The 22,673-nt window shown below is 50.1% G+C and overlaps 1 protein-coding gene across 5 annotated transcripts in view; it reads right to left on the reverse strand.

The window, feature by feature from the left end:
* Window positions 1–22,673, reverse strand: part of NTRK3 (neurotrophic receptor tyrosine kinase 3) — a 410,029-nt gene that overhangs the window by 301,385 nt on the left and 85,971 nt on the right. For all 5 annotated transcript variants that reach the window (XM_035727975.1, XM_027570487.2, XM_027570490.2 and 2 more), the window contains one exon: window positions 22,051–22,122. In XM_035727975.1, the coding sequence (XP_035583868.1) occupies window positions 22,051–22,122 (72 nt within the window). The remainder of the gene's footprint in view (window positions 1–22,050; window positions 22,123–22,673) is intronic.

Consider the following 22,673-nt stretch of genomic DNA (forward strand, 5'->3'; position numbering starts at 1 on the left):
AAAGGGAAGATCCTGGAGCAGAGTGGTTAGGTCCCTTGCCCTTCATCAGCAGCTGCTGCAAGGGGGAGCCAAGAATTGCACCCCCACAAGCCTGGCCACAGTCCATGTTCCTTACCACCTACCAGGGGTAACAGGAGGAGGCATGTTACTGGGGTTCCATTTCCTGTGCTTCCCATGACCCCTACCTTCCCGTGACCCACTAGGACAAAATCTTACCATGCTTAAGCCAAATTTGGAAAACCTTCCCCACCCCCAGGTCTGGCAAGACTGAAATTCTTGGTCTCTGAAAGGGGGAATCGAATCAGATTTCCCACTGTGTCCCCTGGTCTAACTGGGACCATAAGTAAAGCCAAAAAGGATGGAGATCCACCTGCTAGCACCAAGGGGCCCACCGAGAGAGGCATGGAAAGTCCTCATCCAGAGATGTATCCCCCCTTTCCTGCAGACCAAACCACAGGCAGGGAGGGGTCTGGCAGAATCAGACATATAACAAGATGCCCAGGGGAGGAGCGCCCCACAGCACATCTCCAGGAGGCACTCGGGCAGGAGATCTGAGGCAGAACAAACATGCTGAGCTGCCACCGAGTGGAGCCTAGTCAGCCTTTCAGCGTGACTGCCTCGTGCTGGGGGCCTGGGGAGCACTGCTTCCCACCTCTGCCCTGCCCTCAAGCTGCTGAGGACCTGCCTCTGCATACAGCAGACTTTAGAAGCCCAAACTCTCTGTAAATGAAATAAAGTATAATTTACTAAGAACAAAACAAAAGAAAGAAAGAAAGAAAGAAAAGAAAGAAAGAAAGAAAGAAAGAAAGAAAGAAAGAAAGAAAGAAAGAAAAGAAAGAAAGAAAGAAAGAAAGAAAGAAAGAAAGAAAGAAAGAAAGAAAGAAAGAAAGAAAGAAAGAAAGAAAGAAAGAAAGAAAGAAAGAAAGAAAGAAAGAAAGAAAGAAAGAAAGAAAGAAAGAAGAAAGAAGAAAGAAAGAAAGAAAGAAAGAAACAGCAGACAAGATGGAAGCACAAAAAAGGAATAATAGGGCTCCGTGTCCGTATCAAACGCTTGTCCCTGTGATGAACCAGCAGCCCCTGGGACTAAGAATTCTACATAAGATTCTGCCCCAAGCCAAGTCTCTCCCGGAGCCTCCCAAGCACCAGCGCCATAGCAAACAAGAACAAAAAGCTTCCAGGACGTTCTATCCTTGCGTGGCCCCTTTCTGGCTATATAGTTCTTGGAAGGCTCTCTTCAGCACTCTGAGCCTCCTCTCTCTTCTGAAATGGGAGCAAAATCTCTAACACAATTAGATGGTGGGAATCTAATAAAATAGCACACGCGGATGCCCTGCACGGTGCCTACTCCACGGAAACAGGCTTTTATTACCAGTGGAGACTCGGAAAGAACAAAGATGGTGAGACATCACAACTATTAACGAGATAACTAAAAGGAGGGCACCCACCAGGGGAAGGGGAGGGACGAGGGGTGGGGCCCACGCTCAAGTTCCCAAACCCTCTGTGGCATCGCCACAGGAACCACAAAACAAGGAAACTCGCACCCGACAACGCACTCGGCAGACGCTGCTAAATGGTTTCCAATTAATTAACTGATTATATGATAGAACAGAAGGGGATTCGAAAGAGCGCTGTTGACCTTTAAGAATAATTAATATATCAGGATAGCAAACTCATCCAAGGAAAATAATGAGGAACGTTTTAATATTACATTCAAAAGCTCTGGATGCGGAGGCAGATGGGCCTTTCCTAAGCAACGTCCCGGCTCCCTCCACCTCCTCGGGCTTCCTGTCTACCCACCACCTCCCACCCAGCCTCTTCCTCCTGATCCTGAGACCTCTGGCCTCCCACCTCTGCACACCAGCACTGCTGCTCCCGCCCAGTCCTGCGCCGCTCTGTTTGCCAGGAAACGATAGCAAAATAAGGAGGGCCGGGTGAAAGCTCCCCGCATGGGAGGGGGGATGCTGAGAGGGGCACATCAGCTCCCCCTTCACCGTCCGCATGGGTACCTGGAAGCCTCTCTCCCCACCAAGTGCCCTGCCCAGGTCAGCACTCCAGACGGGGAGTAAGTGCCCCTCCTCCTGGCCCCTGGCTCCTGGCTCACATGGCAATTCCATCATCAGAGCCCCTAATGGAATATATGGTTCTGTATCTGATGGCAAGCAGTTCAAATGGTCTATGAGGTCATGGGCCCATCTATCTTAGTCTCAATTCTATTGTTCCCAGCATCCAGCAACATGGTGTTGTTGAGTTGATCTGGAGTCGAGTTTTCTGCCATGAACCGACTTCCTTGACACTCTGGATCCTCCCAGAATTTTGGGCAAATGTCTCCAGGAGTCCCTGAAATACCCTTCATCCAAAAAACCTTCCTGACTGCCACCTCCTGAGTTTTCCCACTCCCAAGGTCCCAGAGAAGTCTGTCCATCCCTCTACGTCAGCACTTGTCACGCTCTCAGAGAGTCGGTCAACTGTCTGGCTTCCTATTAGCCAGGGGACACCCCCCACGAGTAAAAACAGGGCTTTTCTTGATTTCTTTGCATCCCCAATACAAGCAAAATACCTGGTATACAGTAGGCACCCAGGAAATATTAGCTGAAGGATCCCAAGGATAGATAAATGGAAGTTCACTGACTAAAACCTCCACTCCCCTTGGATAGCTCCAAGGATACAAGATCTATTCATTCAACAAGTACTGATGACGGGTGACCACACATCCCCATCTGCCCAAACAGCCCCGGTCACGTCTGTTGTCCCAGAATCCCATCCCATTAGTTAGCTCCCTTTCACTCTCAAAAGTGTCCCAGTTCGGGAGCATCTGGGTGGCTCAGTTGCTTGAGCGTCTGGCTCTTGGTTTCGGCTCAGGTCATGATCTCAGGGTTGTGGGATCGAGCCCCGCATCAGGCTCCGTGCTCAGCGCAGAGTCTGCTGGAGATTTTCTCTCTCTCCCTCTCCCTCTGTCCCTTCCCCAACACCCACACTCTCCAAATAATATAAAACAGATAAATAAATAAGTAAAATCTTCTAAAAAATGTCCAAGTTTGGACAATAATTTTACTAAATTCGTATTATGCACTATGCACCCTTCGGCTGTTGGTTTATAGCACAGAACAATAGAGATAGGCATACCCTCTAAACAAAGTAAGTTTTAGTAACATCCCAGCTTTTACTATATTGAAAGGCAACTTCCACCCCCTCAATCATTCAACCCACACTAATCTGGTATGTAGTCCATGCCAGGCAATGCTAGGCACTGATGCATGAAGTGAATGAGACATGTTCTCCCATGGAAACCATTCAACTGCCTATGTTTCCAGAAGAATCTGAGGAAGGGGATCTGTCTGAAAGGTTTGCATGTGGCTCAGAATCTGAATGTTCCTTATGGTCTTTAATCCTTGCTGGCCCCACAGAATGGTGGGGTGTGGTCGTCTTGGTCACACTCCTCATATCCACGCATGTCTGCTGGCTCAGCATAGGTATCCTTGCTCTAAAATATCCTGTTTTTATTTTTTTCTTGATCCTTAGAAAGGGCAGGTCCGAGGGTATTTGCAAGAAAGTATACAGCTGCAGATAGGAGAGATCCTGGAGAATGATCTCCAGAACCCCGGGACTCCTAGGAGACCCAGCCCCACTCCCCATCCCCCTCCTTCTTCTCTAGGTTCTCATCTGTCTTCACACAGACTTCTCCCAGTGCAGCTTATTCTAAATTGCTGCAGAGTTCAGGGTCCTACAGCTAATCTTATTTCCAAAGCTCACATGGCTTTGCTTCTACTAAAATTCTCCATGCTACCACTCTAGCTCTCCTCCTCTGTGTGGGAAGTGCTGGCCTCCTTTCTCACTCACCTTGACTGCCGGTAACAGCCATGTCCCTTCTCCTGAGCTGTAGTCACACTTAGGGGGGCCTGGCCTCCCACCCCACCCCCATCTCGATCTCACTTCCAGTGTCAGCTGTAAACATGGCCTTTCTCCTTTTAATTACACTTCTCTGCTCCCTCTCTGTTATTGGCCTCATGACTCAGGGCTACAATTTATTCACCAAACAATGTCATTACACCACTGGTTTCCATAATTTATACCATGCACGGTCTTTTGGCCTCTGTTGTCCAATTCTGCAAAATGTTTGGGGAAGGCAGTGTGCGTTTCTATTCCCCATGGCCTCTCTCCTGCAGAGATCTGGCAGAGTCCCCGGAGACTTATGCAAGACCTCTTATCTCACACTGAATATATGGAGCCCAGAACCAACCCCTACCCCACTTGGTTCCATGTAGATTCTCAAAGGGTTGTTTCTTCACCTCCCCGCACCCCTACAGGTTATGTGAGGATCTGGCATATACTGGGAACAGGAGGGCATTTGTCTATGGAGCCAAGGCACTTTGGATTGAGACTTCACGAAATGAGAGAAAGGAGAACGGAATGGAAAAGCACCCGGGGACATGGTCCTGGCCAAGCCTGGCCCCCCACCCAGGGGTGACCATCGACACGAACAGCTGTGAACTGTGTTTCTGTGTACAGTTTTTTGTTTTCACAAAGCAGAAGACACAGTCTGCACTTTGATGACAAATATCGTTCCATGAAAGCACACAAGTTAATTTCATTGAATGGTCTGAATTTCATACATCTTGCACTAAGCAGGGCGCCAAACTCCACTAATTCTTTCTTACACCAGCACTATGATGACTGACCTCGACTTAACTTAAACCTTGAGCTTTGAACACAAGTGCAAACAATTAATTAACTTGCTAATCATTTTTCCATGCTATAGGGATTCTTCCAGAATCATTAACAATAATCATGTGAATAAACTAAAGAAAATTGGGATACAGAAATAATTTTCTGAGGAACAGAAATGATGAGTAACATTTATTGAGTGCTTGTTAGGAACTAATTACTAAGGATATTAGATATTAGATTTTAAAGATATTAGTCCACTGAATCTTCCCCCAAAACCATTTATGGTCCATATTCTTGTTATGATTTGTTCTCATGTTATAGATTTTAAAAAATCTATGGCTTAGAGGTTAGGTAGCTAGTTCAAGGTCACAAACCTGGTACTGTTAAAACAGGGGCTGAATCAGTGTGTCTGATTCCAGAATCCATGACCTTATTAGCACACTACCACCTGTGTGTGTGTGTATTGTTTGTGTGTGTGCATTACACGTGCATGTAAGCCAGAAGGTGTCTGGATCTCAGGTCGGTGGCTCTGTTTTGTACACCCAGGTGAAAGCCTTCCAAGAATGAAGAGGGCAAGCACATCATCACAAAGGACAAAGCTACCAGTACCATAACTCCACCAGCTCTGCTGTGCTACTCCCACAGTTTATCCCCCTCTGACTAGTCCTATGAGAAAGTACATGGCAGATCCACTGGCTTTCAGCCCCATTCAACAGAAACAAAACAGGCTTGGTAAAGGGATGAGCAGAGCAACTTTAGACCACAGACCCTGGGAGCTCTGCCCTGGAGAAAAGAGCCCCAGTCCAGCTCAGTTCCCTTTTCATGGCCCTTGATGATTCCCCAGTCCGGAGTAACCAAAGTCATAAATCACAATCCTCCCTCCCTCTGGCCTGGGCCTGGGAGGAGAGAATGGGAAGGAGTAGACCCTTCTCACGTACCCTTTCCTGCTTAGGTCTGGATCTCCCCAGGCAGGCTAGCAGAATTCTGTCCACCCCATATGCAAGGCTCTTCCTGAAAGTCATGTGGCCCCCACCTAAGGGCACAGACGAACCACCAGCAACTGAGATGATGCTAGAGAGAGGAAAATGGAGAGCCCAGGACCCGGGAGCCTCTCTCTGGGAAGCTATTCACAGCTCACTGTGCCCCCAGGACTCCCTGGGCTCTGGCCATGGTGCTGAATCCCCAGGGAGAGGAACACAGAGGCTGAGAGCTGGGGAGGCAAAAGTAGTGGTAGGGAGATACCAGGTTCCCTGCCAAGAAAATACAATTTTTCAATATTCCTTTTGGAAAAGCTGGGCTCCTGACCACCCTCAGAGACGTGAACCAGCCTTTGCACCATGAAACAACAGAAAAGAACATGAGGTCTGGAGCAGACATTTATGGATATGAATCCATATCTTTAGCTGTGTGACCTTGGGCAAGTTACATAACCTCTCTGAGCCCCAGAGTCCTCATTTGTAAAACAAGAAGCATATCACTCATTCGAACAGGATTGCTGTTGAAAGAGTGCCTAGCAGAGAGCTTAACACAATAAATATTTCTTCTCTCTTTCTCTTGGCTTCATTCCCTGCTTGCTTGCAAATGCACACACACACACACACACACACACACACACACACACACACACACACACATTCCATGCGTTTTCTCCCTCTTCCTATATAATGTTGCATATATTCCTTCAAAAACAAATTTAAGACCCATGTCTTTCCCTAGCATCCCTAGAATACAAAAATTGGTCTGCTTGCTATGGTCAGCACCAACCAGCAGAAGTCAGCATACTGGCATCTCTGGTTTAAGAAAGCTAACTTTATCTTCCCAACTAGACTGAACATTCCAGCTCCACCTGGACCAAGCCCTGCCTTAGTGTCTCCATTCCTCCCCATCCCAAGCCACAATGCTGGCCAGAGGGGGAGACATTTCCAAAGCACCTTTCACCTGCATTTAACAAGGCCCACCGTAGCATTATCCATACGGTCACCTAATCTAGATTATGAATTTAACAACATTTGAATGTTTTCAGGCTACTCTTGAGTTAGTTTCTAACATTGACCCAACTACCACAATAATTGCCAGTAAAACCAGGGTTGGCATGCGTTTCCCACGTAGCAGGAAAGGAAACTTTAAAAAAAAAAATCAAGGTGGTGATGGATCTGTGAAAAGTGTCAGAGAAGCATCAAGACCCTGAAGTCCAGAAACCAGGTGAGTCTCCTCCCAGGTGTCAGCAATGACTTAGGGAACAGCCCAGTGTAGCAGAAAAGACAGGGCACTGAGAGTCTGAGACCGGGGTCCTGGCCCAGCCTTCAGTACTTCTAGCTCTGTGGCCTTGGGTGATTCACTCTCTCCATTTCCACAGCAATAAGATGGGGATCACGGTAATTGCTACTTCACCTTAATACTGCATGTTAAATGAGATGGTACTTTCGAGAGTGGCTTATAAAGCATTATAGCCATATTGGGGATGAGCATATTGCTCAGAGAACTGGTCATCAGCCCTAAGAAGAAATATATCCGTGTCACTCTCATAAGGTCACACCACACTGACCGCCCCTACTCCGTGTCTACCTGCAGGACCCCAAACAGACATAACCCCTCATTTCACAGGGGTTTAGGAAACCTAATAGGTGCCTAGCATCTTAGTGTGAGTCTGAGACAACAAAAAATAGAAACTCCATAAAATTCTTGTATGATGTAGAGATATATGGACAGAAAGACCTAACATCTGTAAGGAACTCGCTATGTGCCAGGACTTCAAATACATCCTCTCCTCCAAGTCCCAAAACACAAGCCTCGGAAGGGGATGATTTTAGCACCAGAGGAAGAACCAGCTCAGAGAGATTAGATGTCTTGACCAAGGTCCTGCAGCTGCTCAGGCAGTCAAGCTGGGGATGGAGCCCAGTTCTGACGGGCTGTCCCATATTTGTGCCCTGAAACACAACATCATGCCCCTCTTGGATGCTTCGCTAAAATAAGGGAGGGGAGGGGGCAAGGCAAGGAAATCCTAGGAGGGCCGCATGCCTATGAAATCACCTAATAAATGATGTTGATGTTCTCTGGAAAGACCAACACGGGCTCCCAAGTATGCCTACTCTGAGCCGGCAAGCACGGCTTTCCAGAGATTCCTGAGGTCTGAGCAGAGACTGACACCCGTGAGAGAGACCAAGGGGGACAGGAGTAGGGAGGGACGGGAGGAGAGGGAAAGAGCAGAATGAGAGGAAGCTGCTGGGGATCAGGCCCGAGGAATGCAATTATTAATATTCTAAATGGAGTTCTGACTGCTTAAGCTTTATTTAAGAACATGCCCGACTGTATAATTACAAGGCCTTAATTTGTTTTCTTTTCCGCACAATAAATAAGGAGCACATGGCTGCTCTTTAAAAACACCGCCCTTGTCGGCATCAGCAGAGGCTCTTGATTGCAGACGGTCGACTGGCACGCAGAGGGCCAGCCCCACTGCCTCCTGCAGGGGTGAGCTGCCTGCCCCCGGAGGCCCAGCTGGGCAAACCAGATGTGGGGAAGGGCAAGAAGACTGAGGTGCCCTTTGATTTCTGGAGAATGGTATGGGATAGGTGAGTGGGGAGGTCACCCCCTTGATCCCCCTGGGGACCAGGCACTGCTGGGGGTACCTGGTGTTCAGCAGCACCAACACAATACAGAAATGGGCTCAGTGAACAGCAGGGGAGGCTGTTCCATCTCTCAAAGGCAGAAGCCTACTTCCTAGTGCCCATGGCCATGCCCATGCACTGGATGCCTCGGGGCGTCGGACCCATCAATGAGAAAAGGGAAACCAACCCTCCTCCGGTCCTCCATGCCTTCGTCCACTGACACGTCCACCAAGTGCCAGGGCTGTGCCCGGTGCTGGGTGTCCAGTGGTGGAGGAAGGAGGCAAGAGGCCCGTCCCCAGTGAGCTCTCAGCACAGTAGGGACAACAAACATCACGTAATTAAAAACATAATGATGAAATTCAAATGTATGCTTACTGGGACAACGCAAAGGAAGGACAAGAACAGAGACCAGTGGAAAGGGATGGGAAACAGCGTGGGAGGGGCATGGTTAGTGGAAAGTTTTCGGGGGACCCTGGGGCTGAACCTGGAAGGAGGAGTAGGCACTTGCTCAAGAGAGTGGGGGCCGAACGAAAGCCTGCCAGGTGAGGGGCCAGGACAGGCAAGGGCCATGAGGGGAGATGGCCCAAGCACACTGCAGGGGGGAAGTCAGTGTAGCAGGGGCAGAGAGCATGAGAGGAGGTAGAATGGGAGATGTTGGTGGAGAAGTGTTGGAGTGGGTCCCAAGGTTGGCCTTGGACCTCTACCAACCACGCTGTCCCATTCAGGTCTCTGCCACAGCTGCCCACTCACCTAGGAAACTGAGGCAGAGAGTCTGGCTCTGCCTGACAGCATCAAAGGCACATTTAGGGGGGATCCGATTGAAATGTTTAAGCAATCTCTTTGCCAGTTGCATGGGGAAAAACTGTGGGGTGGGGTGGGGTGGAGAGCGGGAGCTCTAGGGAGACCTCTTAGGATGCCGGTATGTCCGAGAGGCAGGGCCCTGGCCAGGGAAGCACCAAGACCTCCCTCTGGAAGGAGGCATGGAGCCATTTCATGCACACTCTCTGGCAGAAAATGGGGACATAGGGAGGGGGCCCTGCCCTGCAGCTCTGACTCCCCCTCCTGCTCGGGCTCCCCCTAACATGACCAGCCCCTCAGAGTTCTGCTGTCTTAGTGACAGAGGTCTCCGATCATCAGACAAACCTGGAAGACAGGAGAGCTGGAAGCAACATCCTAACCTTTTTGTACTGACCCATTAAGGTGCTCAGGGCAAAATGATGGTAGCGGTCCAGCTGTCGGCCCAATTCCAGGGTCATTGGGGCCTGTGGTCCTTCAAACACTGCCAGACCTCTGGACACATAGCACACGATCCCATCTACCAGGAAGAGTCCTCACCCAATAAATACCCACCACCCATCCCCTCACCAAGCTCCTTCCAGCTGCTGTCTCCCACCCACCCCAGGTTTCGTGTTGTCTGTCATCACCCCAGGGTGGGGGGGCCTTCCCTGCTGTAACCCCCCCTTACCCAAAGATGCAACACCCACCCTTGTTAAGTGTTCTTCGGGAACCCTTAAGTCCCCATCGCATTGTAGAGAAAGTGCCTCTACCTTCAGCCTCTCTCTCCTGGCCCCAGCTACCTCACTGAAGCCGAAGACCTGAATGTAATTCATCTATGCAGCTTTTCCTGGGAGGCCCCAGGACCACACCAGACGCTCCTGGTGGGAATTAATGAATTCACGTCTTGGGAAAATGCCACATGACCCCGAGGGCCGCTGTGAGTGAACTTCACAGCACTCTAGGACACCAGGTTGGCCGGGGACGGCACATGACTGAGCCCCCCTCTGGGGGACCCAATGCCCTTCCGACCCAAAACAGCCACCCCAGCCGGAGGGCCCAGAAGCCCACTAGGAAGGGCAGAGGACCACGGCAGATCCCAAGAGACAAAAGGGTTAATCTGGGAAGAGCCTCTCACAAATCCATCAGGGAGAAAACCAGGGAGAGAGAGACACAAGACTGCCGGTCTGCTAAGGAATGAAGAAGGACAAAAATTAATGATGACGCCCAAATAGCCACGAGACTAATCTCATTTTCTAAATCTGTCCTTAACAAGAAAAATGGAGAAAAGAGATGTGGACAAATGGAAAGTAATGAAGCCTTAGGGGAGGGCGGGGTGGGAGGGCAGGGAAGGAAAGAAAATCTACTAAGAAAAATCAAGGCTGGAAAAATATGGGCACACAGTCTAATCCCCAAGGCTGGGAGCCGCGGAGACCAGAGTGTTTACTCAGCATTAGACTGAGCTTTCGGAAAGCTGACAAGGTTACAAGAAAACTCTTAAAGTTCAGTGCAGCGGATCCTAGAGAGACCTGAAATTAAAAAGAGAGACTCTGTGCTGAACGTGGGCTTCAACGAAGAGAATCACACGACCTCACAAACACTCTGGCTAGCCAGCAAGGTACGTGGCCACACAGTCTGGGTCACACTGGGTCTGCCCTGGGTGGATCAGGATGCCGTCCATAAAACAAAGTGAACAGAAAGAAATTATCAGGGAGGACATCCTTAATCCCAGGACCACAGGGAGTCTGCAGGAGAGACCAGAATGGACAAGAAAAAAGAAGCTCAATTTAGGACGCTGGGGACCTGCGTCCCTAAGGGAACAAGATGCAAATCCTTTTCAGGCTCCAGAAAGGCCATCACCCAGAGACTTGAGGGGGTGATATGACTAGAAATGGGAAGCAGCAGATACATGAGTGGACGCTAAGCAATTCCAGGTGGAAAATCCTGAGTTTGGCGAGTTCCAGGATACAAAAGCCATCTGGGTTCAACAGAAACAAGAGCACCCATTTGAAAGAGGAATAACAGAGGCTCTGCCTGGTGTCAGCAGCTGCTGCGGAGGCTGGGCTATGGTGAGAAGACCCGGGCAGATCTACAGAAGTAACACCACTCGATGGCACAAGGAGACGTCAGGCATTGAAGCTACACCCACCTCAGCACAAAATCATGAGCTGGTAAGGCAGGGACCTTAGAGTTCATCGAATCTGGTCCATTCCCTCCACGCCCACCCCCAGACTAGGTAGTGGGCTCTGCCACCTACAAACACCGACTTCCCTGAAGGGTGGGGCCAAAGACAGCCAGGGCTGAGGCCAGGCAAAGTCGCCTCATGCTCTCTGGAAACGGACAGGTTGAAAGCCTGCTACTCCCGCATGCATACATCGTAAGCATGGATTCATCCCCACCTGTTCGATCAACCAGGCTCCATTCTCTTCACTGAACACCCAGCCCATGTGACCCTCTGCTGACGGCCCCGAGTGCCAGCCCAGGCACTGCCCACCCGCCTAGACCTGCTGGCAACTGGGTGCAGAGCGGGACTTGGTTTCGGGCACCCTCTTAGTATTCTCCCACGGTCCTTCTCCCAGAGTAGCCCCCGTTCTGAGAAGTGTCACTCTGAAGCTTCCTGCCTTCCAGCTGGTTCTGGAGACCTGACGCCTGCCCAGGCTGGACCTGAGGGGGCCACAGCCGATGGATGCAAGAGTGGAGTTATTAAGAGGACGGGGTCTGGGGTTCCAGAGGCAGCCCACCTCGGGTTGGTCAGGCAAGTCATGTAACCGCTCTGTGCCTCAAATTCCCCAGCCGTAAAACGGAGACGACAAATCGTGTCCACCTGCCATTATGGAGATAAAATGCTATATAAAATGCACAGATGAATGCCTGGCATGTAGTTAGTGCCTCATTGATGTTAGGTCCATAGTGGAACTCAGTGCACCAGAATGCCTGCCCCTGCAGGGAGGCGGGGAGAGGGGAAGGCCAGAATGAGCTGACCACAGCTTTCCCCTGGCCCTGGCCCTGGCCCTGGCCCCCCGATGACCCCAGACACCACCCTTCTTCCAAGAAGAATTTCCCAAAATGCCGAGGCCGGGTCTGGGCCCATTTATAACACCGCCTCAGTTTACAGATGTCGAAACAGACCGGGTGGGCTAAGCAGCTCATCCAAGGTCAGAGAACAACGCAGAGAAAGAACAAAGTAGGTGCAAGATGTGGTCACTCCGCTGAGAGCCAAACAGTACCTGTCACGATGACAGCCATCCAGGTGTCAAGCCGTCCCCCAGGCTCGTGTAAGCCCGAACTTCAGATCCCCTCCTCCCCTGGCCACCACCCAGACACACGCAGGCATACAGTTCTGACTCAGGTCCCAGCTCCTTAGATCTGGGAAAACCCTACTCCACTGACAAATGGCTCCATTTCCAAATCCTGTTCCCCTAGAATTCTCTCAGGGATGACCCCTGCTTACCAGACCCCAGAGCCGGGGACCACGAACAGGTGTCTCATCGGCTCTGGGAGGAACTGCAGGTGGGGAAAGGGCCGTACTCATGCCTCAGGGAGGGGACAGCCCCTACTCCATAAGCCCCCACAGCCACCCATCCAAGCCCCACCCCGCCGCTGCCTCCAGGCCACCCCCGATCGACAATCACACTAGAGCCTAAGTCGGCGGCCCCTCCCGCTGACTTGCACTGGACGACTGCAGAGGGTCAGCTGTTTGTGCGGAGGGTCAGAGGTGTGAGTTATGTCACAACTAACCCACCACCTCTAAGAAAGAGCCACCACGGGTGTTCAATTTACTTCTTTATACATATCAATTCGAGAAGGTTCAAAGCCATCGCTGCAACAGCATTCCCCACCCTTGTGCTCTGAGACCCCTTCTTGAGGGGGACAGAAAAGGAAGAGAAGAGGTCCGCACTCCCGGCAGCCCACGCACCTGTGCGTGGGTGACAGCCACTGTCATTCCCGGTTTATCCGTTTCTTGTCTCCCTACAGCAAACGTTTATTTCTCTCTCACCCTGCATGTCTACAGAAGGTCAGCTGTGGCTTTGCCCTCATCATCTTCCCAGCGAGGCTCAGGCTAATGGAGCAGCCTCCGTCTGGAACATTCACATCCTCTGTCCCGGGGCAGAGGGCAAAGAAACATGGGGAACCCCGTGCAGGCTCTAAGAGCTTCTGCTGGAGAGGGACATGGGACACACACACAGACATACCACATATGCACGCACACACGCACGCACAAAGATGCGCGTTCATCATTTTTATTGATGTATAATTCACATACAATTCACCCATTTGAACTGTACAATTCACTGTTTTCTGGTATCTTCACAGAGTTGTGCAACCATCACCATAATCGGTCTGAGAACATTTTTCATCATCCCAAAAAGAAACCCCATACCATACCCAGTCTATTCCCGACTTATCTTAACCACAGGGGAGATTATAAATTATGAAGGCATTCTTTTATGCCTATGAGAATGTGCCGTAATATAAATCTCATTTGTCACGTCTAGAATAGGAGTTTTAAATGGCTGTGACCTGCTAGGTATAAACCACACATCCCAGCGACCACACACCTCTCTCCAGGATATCGTTGGACAGGTTCTTAATTCAGGGTCCAAAGGAAGTCTATAAATCCCCCAAAATGTGTGAGAAATGGTCTGTGTGTAGTGGGGGGCTTTTTCTGAGGAGAAATTGTATAGCTTTAACCATAGTCTCAAAAAAAAAAATAAAAGAATTGGGAGCCACTGTCCTGGCTATGCCTAGGTCTCATATTCCCCAAATGGATCGTAAGCTCTTTTTTTCCTTAAGATTTATTTATTTGAGAGAGAGGGAGAGAGAAAGAGCACGCGTACACATAAGCACACAGGGGGAGGGGCAGAGGGAGAGGGGGAGAGAGTATCCCAAGCAAACCTGTGCTGAGTGGGGTGCCCCACGACCATAGGATCTCGACCGGAGCCGAAACCAAGAGTCGGATGCTCGACCGACTGAGCCACCCAGGTGCCCCAGATAGCCAGTTCCTAAGGGACAGGAACCATGTCTTGTACCTGATAAAACCCCCACAGCATGCAGCACTTGGAGAGAGAGGAACATGGAAGAGTCTTATACATACTTCTCTACGTATTTTTTCAGCTGCATCCTGAGAAGGGGACCATCACAATGTACCCTGAACAATCACAGTAACAACAGCAGCTAACATATACTGGGTTCCTCTTCTGGGCCAGATATTCCTCCCAATGCTTCATATACATTAATCCAGTCACTCTTGCTAACAACCCTATTTTCCCCATTTTCCAAATGAGGAGATTAAGGCACAGATATGCACGTATGTTAAGTAACTTGCCTACGATGTACATGTGCAGGTATGTGACAGAGCCAGAATTTAAACTCAGGCAGTGGGTGCCTAGGGAGCTTCAGTTAAGCATCTGACTCTTGATTTTGGCTCAGGTCATGATCTCAGGGTTGTGAGATCGAGCCCCGCATTGGGTTCCACACTGGGCGTGGAGTCTGCTTACAATTGTCCTTCTCCCTCTCTCTCTCTGTGTCTCCATCACCTCCCAGCTTGCGCACATGCTCGCTTGCTCTCTCAAAAAAAAAAAAAAAAAGTGGCTGATAAGATTTCATTAGAGGCAACAGCTCAAGCTCCAGGTTTGAGGAAGCTTCTGAGCAGATAGAGCTGTGGGAGCAGAAATCACCAAGAAGTAAGTTGCTTTCATTGTACATTTTCATGTGACATTTCAGCAGAGTGCTGTTGTGATATGATTGAACGTTTGTACTATTTGTACGTTTTACAGTATCAGTGTTATAATGTCAATGCTTTGCATATATTATTTGCCCGTATATCCTTTCTTTCAAACACAACTGCAACGTGTTCTGCCAAACACAGAGCCTGAGGAGCTCTGGTCAGACGGGACCCAAGAACAGTCCACAGGATGAGAGGGTGGAAAGAACATCAAGCTGATAGTCCCGAGCCCTGAGTTCTAGTCCTGGCTCAGCTCCTGCCCATGAGACCTTGGTCAGGATTCTTCTCTCCTCTAGACATCCATCCTCTGGTCCACAGAATGATCATGTCAGACTAGCCAACAAATAGCCACCTCCAACAAATAGCTACGGACCACTAGCTATGTGACAGGCATCATTCTATGTGCTGGGCTGCAGCAGCGAGCAACACAAAGTCCCTGCTCCAGGGAAACTGACATTCTAGTGGGGGAGATAGGGTATAAATAATTAAACAAATAACTGAATGAGATAATTCCAGACAGTCCATAGTAACAAGGGCCAGGGAAACTGTTAAACCACGTGATGTAATTGGGTGACAGATGCAGGAGGAGAAGCAAGGCCACAGAGGCCGGGTGGTTGGACAGGCCTTGCTAAGCCAGTCCCATCAGAGAGAACGATGAGAAGGGGCCAACCATGCAGAGAACTGGGCCCAATGGATCAGCAAGTAAAAACCTCCAAGGGCGGGAATGAGTGTGGTACATTCAAGGAACTGAAAGAGGGGTCATAAGGCTGCAGCGGAGAGCCAGGAGGAAAGAGCCAGGACCAGAGACAGAGGGATGAAAACCGAATCAGCCTGAGTCTTGTGGCCGCAGCAAGGGGTTTAGCTTTCATTGTAAGTAATGTGGGATGTAATTGGAGGGCTTTAAGCAGAAGAGTGACACAGTCAGATTTATGTGTTTAAAATATCACTCTGGCAATGGTGTTGGGAATGAAATGTAGGGGACCAAAGGTAAGAAAAAGCCAGATAGGAAGCTATTGCCAGAGCCAGAAGACAGGCTGGTGGCCAGGACCAAGATGGCATGTGGTGGAGGAGGCGACGAGAGACGTGGATGGATACAAGGTATCTGATGGATTTGAATTAACTGATGGAAGGATGGAGGAAGGGAGGCAAAGGGGAGCAAAGAGGCAAAAGCGACTTGGAAGGTTTTGGCATGAGTGATCTGTCCAGTGGTACCACTTACAAAAACAAGAAACACCCAGGGGAAACGGGTTTGGAGAGAGGAGGTAGACTGAAATCAAGAATTCTGTTTTGGGCCAAGTTCAGTGTGACCTGCATCTTAGCCACCCAAACGGAGATGTCAAATAGGCAATTTAAAGGAATCCAAAGGGCAGGGGTGGGAGCAGGTACAGGAATATAAATTGCGGGGGGGGGGGGGGTTATAACTCTAGAGCCCCTTCCAGCTTTAATTACCTATGATTCTGTGGAATCAGAGACCAAAGAGCAGGGGAGAAGTCATTAATAACAGCAAAAAATATACAGAGTCTTTCATAAAGCACTGTCTGAAGCATTTTCTAAGCACTGTCTTAGTGGAGGCTCAGGACAATCCTATGAAGTAGGAGGTCTTACGGTCCCTTCAAAACTCAAAACTCAAAACTTGCCTAAGTAAGATGGAGAAGCTTATTACACCAAGACGTGGAGGATCCAGGATTTGAGCCCTGGCCTTTCTATTTCCAAAGCCCACGCTATTAACTATACAGTGCTCAGTGGCTAAGTCCTCCAGTGGAACAAAGGAGGAAGAGCCCATGTGGAGAAGCAGTGAGGGGACAAGCGTGCCACTCACCAATCCCTCTGGGATGTGGAGGAACGTCTCAGTGCTGAGGGAAGGAGCAGGAAGAGAGGCAAAGGTCTACCCATAAAATATCTACCCATTGTCTTGCATCCCAGAAAGGGGGGTGATCTCAAGGAGAAAAAGCACTGAGTGATTTACAAGACATAATAAATCAGTCTCACCATGCTTCCATCCCAATAACCTCAGGAGGAGTGTATTGCCTTCTCAGCCGAGTCCTGCAATGGTAAGGACTCTGGCCACTTCCTCTTTCCTACCTGCCCAGGGCTGCTGACTTTCCCTCCTTGTGAACATAACAAGACAATCATGCTCAAATCAGGACATTCTCCCCCTCCTCACCCCATCGCATTCCCACACAGGTCAGCTCGGGGTTGGCTATCCCAAGCTGAAGATCAAGTGCACGTTTGCTTAGGACAGAGAGGAGTAACAATGTGGCGCCCAGAGCTGTGGGAGAAAACGCAAGAAATAGAATGCGAGAGAAATCTGACCACAACAACTCCAAGGAATTAAATAAAAATTCTTTTGGCTTGCTGGAATCTCACACTGCATATTCTTGGAAATGAGCGAGCCATAGGCGAATGCTAAGAATCTTTTATGATAAAGATATTCGGGTTGTAACGTAACTGTTGTTATAGGATTTGACCTGAATAGGAAAAGAAACTAAACAGAGCTTCCACAACAGAGGTCTTTGAGGATGGATGGTGCTAAATCCCCAGGGGAAACATCAGCTCTAATAAAACTTTAGACTCCCAACCCTCCCATAAGGAGTTCTTGCTGGACAACTAGAGAGAGAGACAAACACGTGAGGACTGTAGAAGAGTACACCAACTTCAGAGGCAAAGGGATGAGAGTCCAGGTCCTGGCTGCTCCACTAACTGTTGTGTGAACTTGGGGGAAGGCAGTTATGATTTCTGAGCCTCAATGTTCCCATCTATGGAATGGGAATAGAGGAACGCTAACCTACAGTTACCGAGAGGAGTGATGTTTGCAAAAACACCAGGCACAGTCCTTGGCACACAGTAAGTTCTCAATCAACACTAGCCTTTCCTTCTCTCCTGATACCAGCACTTTTTAAAAGATTTTATTTATTTATTTATTTATTTATTTATTTATTTATTTATTTAGAGGTGGGGGGAGGGGCAGAGGGACGGGGGGGGCGGAGAGAATCCAAAGCAGACTCCGTGCTGAGCACAGAGCCTGATGCAGGGCTCGATCTCACAACCCTGAGATCATGACCTGAGCCCAAAATCAAGAGTCGGACGCTTCACCAACTGAGCCACCCAGGTGCCCCCATACCAGCATTTTTTTACGCAATTTTCTAACCATCATAAGAAAAAAATGTTTTAATTGCTTCAGTGGAAAACATTGCATCTTCTGGCCCATGAGCTACAGTGGAAAGATTCCTGGAAAGAGAATCAGAGGACTTCATGGATGTTCTACTACAGGACAGCACTCGGAAAACCCTGACGTCCTCTACAGAGGAAAGAACATACCACCCGCCATGTTAGTGCGGTTCATAGAAAATCATCTACGTCATTGTGCCATGGGGACCCCAGACTGTGGAGATCCGGCTGATGTGTGAGCCACGTCAGAGAAAACCAACCCCAGAAGGGAAGAGATGAGCCAGCTGCAGAGGTGGGGCTGGGAAATTCGGCAAACAATCCAATTTCAGTCGTGCGGGTGGATGCGCCCTCCACTCAGATGGAAACTAAGGGGTAAGCTCATCCACTGAATTGTTTGGGTCCTTTCTGAAACTAACATTGTCGAGAAGGAGAGCAGGGGGACTAAGTGGAGAGAACAGGGAATCTATCAGGGTTCGTTTATCGGTATTCAAGGAAGAAAGACACGAGAGATTGCAGAGAGGAGTATTCCAGATGCCAGAGAGGTGGACACCACTGCAGAACAGATCTACGACTTTTCCAGAATAAAGTCACAGTCAGAATCATCATCGAGGCCAACTGGTTCCCCCTCTTCGGTTCTATTATCATCACCATAAATCACAATAATTACTATCATTATTAGCGACTGCCATTTCTGAACGCTGACCATTTACCGGGCACTGGGCTGAGAGCTGTATGTGCCTCCGGTCACTTCATCTTCCCCACATCCCATCCGCAAAGGGGGCCCTGTTATTGTGCCCATTTTGCAGATTAGCAAATAGCAATTCCAATTATCCACTTGGAAAATCCTTATCCTTAAGAATCCTCAATCCAAAAATCTTGAAGATCAAGGAAAGGACCTAATGGTCAAGGACATTCCAGTCTCTCAGACAGGATCTCCCTTGCTGTATATGAATCAATATTTCCTTTTCTCACACTCAATAAAGCACAGAGAACACCGAAGGAGTCAAGAGAAGATGGGCCAGTCGCTCATAAACCTTGAAGCTGGACACAAGAGCCCTCCTCCCCAGCCTTCTTCGTGACGAAAACTTGGCCTTAACATCGGTTCATTTTCTGGCCCGAGGAAGAAGCGGACCCTGAGTAATGCAACAGCAGCTTAGAAGTGAGGGAAAACTGAGCCAATCAGAACAACCTGCACAACTTGACACTGGTACAGGGGGTAATGATTTCACTTCCTGCTTCTTATTCTGTACAGAAGGGACAAGAAAAGACTTCTCAGCCATCACCCTAAAAGAAGGGGGGGGAGAAAAAAAAGAAAAAGCCGCCAAGCCAGGGCTTGGCAATTAGTGTTGGAGTAAGTGATCATCTTGTGATTGCTCAGCTGGGGCCTGAAGACTCGTAACCGCATTTAGAGGACAGAAATAGAAGATGCTGTGAGAGAGCAGAGAAACCTGGCCCATTTGCCAGGAGAAAAATGTCCTGAAGCTGCCGGGAAATTCACTCTGTTGGGATTGGGGGTGTGTCCTCGTAAGTGGGAAAAGTTCATAAAGAAACTCATCGATGAAGCCAGCCCTTACACCTTGACCCTTTGACTCCTCTGTGACCCTTAGACTCCCCTGGAAGCCCCACGGTGCCTAGGGGAGCCCCTCGACAGGTGCTGAATTTCTCCTACCAAGCTGAGAATCCTAATGGCCCCTGATGTACAGCCAGGCCCAAACTGGGGATATATTGATAGTAAACCATCCTTCTTGCCAACAGCAAGTGCTTTGGCAAAAGCTGGCCAATGCTTCTGGGAGAAGACAGGGCCCGAGGTCATGGGCAGTCTCGCAGCTATCAACAGAACTACTCCAACCAGACCCCTTTTGCCCCCTAAACCCTGGGAGTCTTGCAAAACCCCATCAGCCTATCACGGCCACCACCCACCAGACCCCAGATCATCCCCAAGGAGACATGGGTCACAGCCTTCTTCCAGGACCTCAAGGGTAAGTCAAGGGAATGTTCCAGTACATTCCATTTCAGAAACACTTGTAACCTGAGATGCACCCCCACTCCCACCTCTGTGGCCCAAAGAAATGCGACGGGTCCCAAAGCCCCCTCAATTTCCCCGGGAGCTATGGGTGACACGATGCCTTGTAAGCTCTAGGGCATGAGCACCTGGCCACTGTCCTTGAGCGAAGGGGACAGAGCTTCTTCCAAGTTGACAGCTTCTCTCCCCCAAGTAATACCCTAGACCACAAATTGGCACTTCGTGTGTCCTCTTCTGCCCACGGAGCTGTTTCGTTTGGCCCATGGAGTTGAGGGGTTTTGTTTTTCATTGCCAAGCATTTAAAACTTGAGGGGTTTCACCAGACCTTTAGCTCTTCTTGAAAAAAACAGTCAGTCTGGCCACATGAGGCCCTGCCTCCACAGAGCAACAGTCAGCTAGCTGACCCTGTAGCAGGGAACATGTGGTCCCCAGCCTCCACCGTCCCCACCTGATCGGCCAGGGGCGGTTAGCTTTGTGAACTTTGTATGAATTAGCACGAAAAGAAAGACTCCTCAGAGGTCAAAAGCTTTTTCCCCTGGGATATTTTACATTGAAATTCAAATCCCCAATAAAATAAACACCTGGGACAACTGGTCCAAAGCCCTCCTCTGGTCCCAGCTACACCTCCAGCTGCAGAGAACGCACATCGGGAGAATCTCCCCACAGATGCTCGCCTCGGAGATGGGGGCAACAGCTGGATGAGACAACTGGGAGGTGTGAAGCTGCGACACTGGGCCCTGAGCAAGGGCCTTACAGTGTGTGCCATTCCCAGATGGAGGAAAGGAAGTTTAGCACAAAGAAGGGTGGCCATAACTGATAAATACACATACACACACACACACACACACACACACACACACACACACACACACACACACACACACACACACACACACCACGCACTCACTGTGTGCCTGAGAAAGCACACAGAGGACAGAGGGTGAGGTCAGGATCCCCGAAAAGAACCACCCCTCCCACCACAATCCTCCAGAAGCCCTTCTCCTTCTCTTCCTCCCTTTCTGCCACTTTCTGAGAGCTTCCCTCGGAGGCTCTGCCTCTTCAGAGGAGACTCCCATCCAGTGCGCTGCCCTTCCATTAGCAAATGCAAAGTGCCTCAGCCAGTACAACGGTCACGTGGACAAAGGAAAGACTCGCCTGCCCATCACTGCTCCATTTTTTCATCCCCAAATACAACAGACCCCTCCCTCCCCACCTGGTCCCTGCAGAATCTCTGCTCTCTCGGGGAAGGTGCCCAATGTATGTCCAAGATGGCCACCATCCTGGAAGAAGAGGTGACCAGACAGCAAGCACCCCCTGTGGGCACAGGAGGCTGGTGTTTCCCCTAACCACCCCCCAGGCTTCCTCTCAAGCCCGCCTTCTCCCCAGGATATGGCAGCCCTCCCACTGAATCCCAGAGTCTTCCGTGGAGAACAAGGCTTGGAGAGAAAGCAGTAAGCTCATTTGATTCTACCCTCACAGGTCCAACCCTGAGGAGGCCCCGCCACCATCAGACATGGAAGGGAGCGGGAAGGGTGGGGGAAGGGAAGTACAGACAAGAATCCCACCTGGAGCCATGTGGCCTGCAACTTGTCCCAAACGAAGCTGTGTGACCTCAGGTACAGGTGCCATTCTCGAAGCCCTTCTCCAGTGAACCCAGAACCTACTTAGACATGGCGCTTGGTCTGGCCCTGCCTTCCCTCTTCTTCCAATGGCACCCAACACACAGGGACGCACGGACACACACTCAGGGACCCGAAAATGGTCTCAGAGGTGTGGCATTCACATCCCAGATGAGTGGGACTTCTTATTACTTACAGTCCCATAAAATTGCAAATGAAAAGCAAACAACCTTGGGAGTGAGGAGGCTCTAAGCCCTGGTTTAGGCTCCTCCTTCTCACAGGAATCTTAGAGATGCTCAAATCCCAAACCCTCATTTTTAAGAGGCAAAGTCTGAGGCCCGGGGCACACAGTGACAAAGCCAGGCCTAGACCCCAGGTCGCCAGCTAGCTCCCCTGCCCAGCACCCTCCCTGCCATGTGTCTCCCCCGACCCCCACCCACTCCCTGCAGCCCAGGACCCAGCTCTACTCACATATAGCGCAAGTGGGGGTTCTTGGCAAAGGCTCTGGGCTGGATGCTCCGAAGTCCTGAGTTCTTAATGGTCCTGGAGAGAGAGAGAAAAACAGGGTCAGCAGAGCTTACAGAGCAGAGGGACATCTGCTCCGGGCTGAGGCTGACAGGAGGTCATGGACCTCCAGCCGCCCCTGTGAACTGAACGCAGTTCCTCATCATCAGCATCACTGGGTGCCCCGCGGAGGGCATCTGGGCTCACCCCCACCACTGGGACCTGGGTGAGGGTTTGGGATGAGCCGGCAACTATAATCTCTTCATCCTGGCAAGAGGGTAACAGGCCTTCTGCTCAAGAATCTGGTCCAGCGACTACAGGGCTGCAACCCCCTTTGTGGACACTCCCTCCCCCACGCCAAACCCCCCACGACCACTACCACTGAAGTCCAAAGGAGGAGGAGGGGCCTGGGGAATTTTGCAGGCTAGGGGGACCATTCGTGAAACATGGGGCTGAGGGAAGATCACTAGCCGGGAGACCTGGGTTCGGGTCCTGCCCCGAATCCCTAACTACAGATGAGACCACACAGCCCCCCTTGTCTTCTGGGCTGAGGGGAAGCATGGGTGAGTGAGCGGATGGCCTTTGAAGGC

This window comes from Zalophus californianus, chromosome 6, assembly GCF_009762305.2.
Source record: "Zalophus californianus isolate mZalCal1 chromosome 6, mZalCal1.pri.v2, whole genome shotgun sequence".
Classification (NCBI taxonomy): Eukaryota; Metazoa; Chordata; class Mammalia; order Carnivora; family Otariidae; genus Zalophus; species Zalophus californianus.